The sequence below is a fragment of the Saccostrea cucullata genome, unplaced genomic scaffold (genome assembly GCF_032062105.1).
Source record: "Saccostrea cucullata isolate Sc308-1 unplaced genomic scaffold, CSIRO_AGI_Scuc_v1 ctg826, whole genome shotgun sequence".
NCBI classification, from domain to species: Eukaryota; Metazoa; Mollusca; class Bivalvia; order Ostreida; family Ostreidae; genus Saccostrea; species Saccostrea cuccullata.
Genome location: NW_026941266.1, coordinates 1 through 3,935, shown reverse-complemented (window position 1 = coordinate 3,935; position 3,935 = coordinate 1). Strand labels below are relative to the sequence as shown.

At 31.4% G+C, this 3,935-nt stretch overlaps 1 protein-coding gene across 1 annotated transcript; it reads left to right on the top strand.

The window, feature by feature from the left end:
• Nucleotides 1-3,183: 3,183 nt before the first annotated feature.
• On the top strand, nucleotides 3,184-3,873 carry LOC134257518 (uncharacterized; the record flags this gene model as incomplete). Its single annotated transcript, XM_062740122.1, has 2 exons — nucleotides 3,184-3,430; nucleotides 3,753-3,873. Coding segments are annotated over exons 1-2 (368 nt in total), but the record flags the coding sequence as incomplete, so codon positions are not given.
• Between the last annotated feature and the right edge of the window lie 62 nt (nucleotides 3,874-3,935).

Sequence of the window (3,935 nt, the reverse complement as noted above, 5' to 3'; positions counted from 1 at the left end):
AAACAGTTCATGTTAAGGTTTTTATACAACACATGTTTATTCATAATGACTAGACTTTCCTTTGTGTACCATGCGATAATTTTAACCCTTTGACTTGGTCCATAGGGTTTGACCTACTTTTGTAAAAAAAATTCAATCTTGACCATAAACATTTGAACAATTTGTACTGAAGCTTCATATTTCATATGTGTTTTTGTGACAATTATTGGCTTTTCCCAGTGTACGATTATTTTCTTATTCTTTAACTTTGACCTTGGAGATGGACCCACATAAAAAATTTAACTTAGGTCATAACTTTTAAGCAGTTGGTTCTTGTGATTTTATTTGGACAGATATATTCATCATTACAAGACCTTTTTGGTAACAACAATTTTTATCGTTTGACCTAGGAGTTTTGACTTGCAATTGGAAAACTTGTCATATGAAGGCATCAGTATGTTACAAATACATCATATACAAAAAGAACACATATATACCTACATGTATGTTATCTTTGTATCTTTGATTTATGTGGATATGTTTGTAATTAGTTACCAACCAAGCTTTATTACAAAGGAGATTACCTTAACTTTTCAATCGTCAAATTCCCTTACTTATTCAACAATATACATTCATCACTTACATAGGTTTCGTAAATATCACAATTGATTTCTTTATATAGCGGAAGTGGAATGTAACAACGATGAAGAGACTTACCTTCTGTTAATTTCCACAGAAGCAGCATTAGGAGGACTTCTACTTTTAGTCATTGTGGTTGTTATTGTATATAAGAAACGTCAAAGTTATGAACGATTAACCATTTGAATGTGATCCTTGACAATTTCGACATCAAGTTGTGAAGAAAAGCTGGTATTACTTATATATCTGTAAAAGAAATATTAGTTCAATTCAGGCATTATGTTCAATGGCTTACAGGCCTTTCAGATGCAATGTAAAATTTTAAAAACTCTTATATCTTACTTCACTAAACATTTGCAATAATTTAGTTGAGATTTTTAGATTGTTGTTATAGTGATAATCTAATGGCAGCTATAACAAGGAAAAATGATGCTGAATTTTCTTTTTTACTTTGTATTTCATGTTTAATATACGATGTAAAATATATATACAATATCCATATAGAACAGCCGGTATAACTTCAAGTTTTGGGCTAAGTATATATTCAATTTTCTGTGTAGGTGACTTGAGCAAAAATGAGGAAATATTACAGATTTTATAAGTATATTCCTTGCTTGTACAGGTTGTATATTCAAGTTACACTGTTAAAAGAAATTTAAATTCATCATCAATAGCATTACATGTAGTACGTAATCTTTGTTGTCGAGGTATTTTCTTATGCCTACCAGCTTCTATCGTTAGGTAGTGGTCACTTGTTTGAAATTTGGTTAGCATTTATCTATTCTTAAAACTATTTTCAAGCAAAAGATACTCTTCTATATTGACATTGTATTTTATTTTACTGTACAAGTATAGTTTTGAGTTTCCTGTGAATTTAGATACTTTTCCCATAGTTTTATCTTTATAATTATCTATTACAATTTTCTTCAACTTTTTAAAACTGTATTTCGAATGTTGTCAATTTTTTCATCTTTATTCTTGTAGTAATTGCTATTAAAAAAATTTTTTTCAAACAAAGACATTGCGAGGGTATGCCATGAGTAAAATCCCTCTTCATGCATACGAGGGCTGTTCAATAAATAATGTCCGTGTGTATATTATATCAACTGATAAAGTGGTTTAGTCGCTATAGATTTTGAGTTTTTTTTTCAATTATCTTTTTTTTTTAATTTAATAATTAAATTCTTAATAAAAAAAAATATGTTTATGTTTCTTAATTTCTTCTGTTGCTTATTATACTTTGACCATTGTGAGAAACTTATAAATAATTCTTTTAACCATCTATCATCTTCTTCAAAAAATGTTAATATTCTCTTTGATGATGCATATAATTAAGTGAATAAAATGGGAATGATGCTTGAATTAATATTCTTTTCTGTTATAAATTAATATCATATATTACTTTTAGTTCGTTCCAGTCTGTTGTACAAAAGCAACTGTATTGATAATTATTGTATTGTATTTTAGGATGAAACATGAAACATATGGAGATAACGAACAGAATTCAAGATCAAAAGTCCATAAAATAATACAAAATAGGAGCAGAGCAAACACGGACCTCCAAATCATCAGAGGTGGGATCAGGTGCCATTGAGGAGTGAGCATCTCTTGCCGACCGGTCACACCCGCCGTGTACTCCTTGTCATGATCGGGAAATAATGGGAAAAATCCGTCGTCATGCAATTCAGTGTAAATAATGGACAAACAATTAATATGAGAAAACATCAGTCAGCAAATGACTCACTGATAAATTATATTTGCTGACAAGGTCATTGTATCGACCATAGAATTTATGAAATGATGACTTTAAAAGAGACTGCTGAAATTCTTGTTTCATTAACTTGTTCGTCAAAAATTTAACTCGTTTAAGAATTTTTTTATGAGTCGAGCATGCTCTAGCGTATCGATGCAACTGAGATATATATAAAGTCCGTATGCAGGTAATGAAGGTATAATCCTGCATAAGTAAGGGAGTTGACGACAGAAAAATTAGTCATCACGTCTATTACAGCTTGGTTGTTAGATTAACATTAACGTCTTTTTCAAATAAAATATCCAAGTATGAAACAGATGTGTCAGACTCTGTGGATCTTTTATCTCAAAGTCACCAGGATATGTCGTATCTAAATGAAAATGGAAAATATCATTGTTGATCGACAATCGATATATCTAAAGGTCGATTTGAAGGCCACAGCAAGCTTTTCTTCTTTTCACGCATAAGATTTTGCACAAACTCTGCTTCATGTGAATACAAAAATAGGTCTGCTAATAACGGGTCGCAATTGGTACCCATGGGAATTCCAATAGATTGTTGGAAGACTTGGTTCCTATAAACAACAAAGATATTGTCAGTCAGAAGCTCAAGCATTTTTTTTTATGTCAACTTCAGAATACTTGTGTGTACAATCAAAAGTGATATTGGGATCAGATATTTGAATATTTGTAAAACTTTATAAAATCATTATTAAACCTATGTCTTGATATCTTTATACAGCATTATCAATATGCCAAGGAACAGAATTCAATTACACATATTTAAACAATGAAATATGCATGGACATAAAGATGGATGCCAAATTTTACCTGACGAACGGAACTGAAACAGTAACTTTTACTGGAAACAATTTTACTGTTAAGAACGGACAGTGTGCAAATTCAGGAGACTTTCAATCGTGGTTGGTAATAGAAAACAAAAAGGCAGATTTGCTGACATTTACATTTAATGCTCCCTCTGATTTAATGGTGAACATGGGCCTGAAGTTTGAATTTGCTCCATTTGAATACTTTCCAGTTGCAGATGAGCTTAAGTCAAGTAAGCATTCAAGTAAGCATTCACTGTCCTGAGAGCTTTTCCCCCCAGATTACCGGGGGTATTTCCTGATTTTTATGAGTTTTATGTGTTTTAACATTCGAGACAGGTGTATGTAGGTACTTGTATTAGAACGTTTTTGTCCTTTTGATAGATACAATTTCCCCTTTCCATTAACTCAAGCGAAAGAAATTTAAAGAATTGAGACTTCACATAAGGTTGTCAGGAAAATGTTATTTTGGTCAAAAATTAATTAAGGGAATGGTTTCTTTAAAAGTAAGATGCAAATGCTAAAAGTTTTCACGAAAATGTATTTTGAATTCAGATATTATAGATTTGGTGACTACTAGAGACCTGCATCTTGGAGACTTTAACAAGTTGTATCTGTGCAAGTCAAAGCAGAGAGTGACTCTTAAAGGAGAACTGGATGGAGTCACATACACACTGTACATAGACATGTCTGACGTCCAAATCCAGGCTTTCAATATACATAATGGAAACCTCAGCT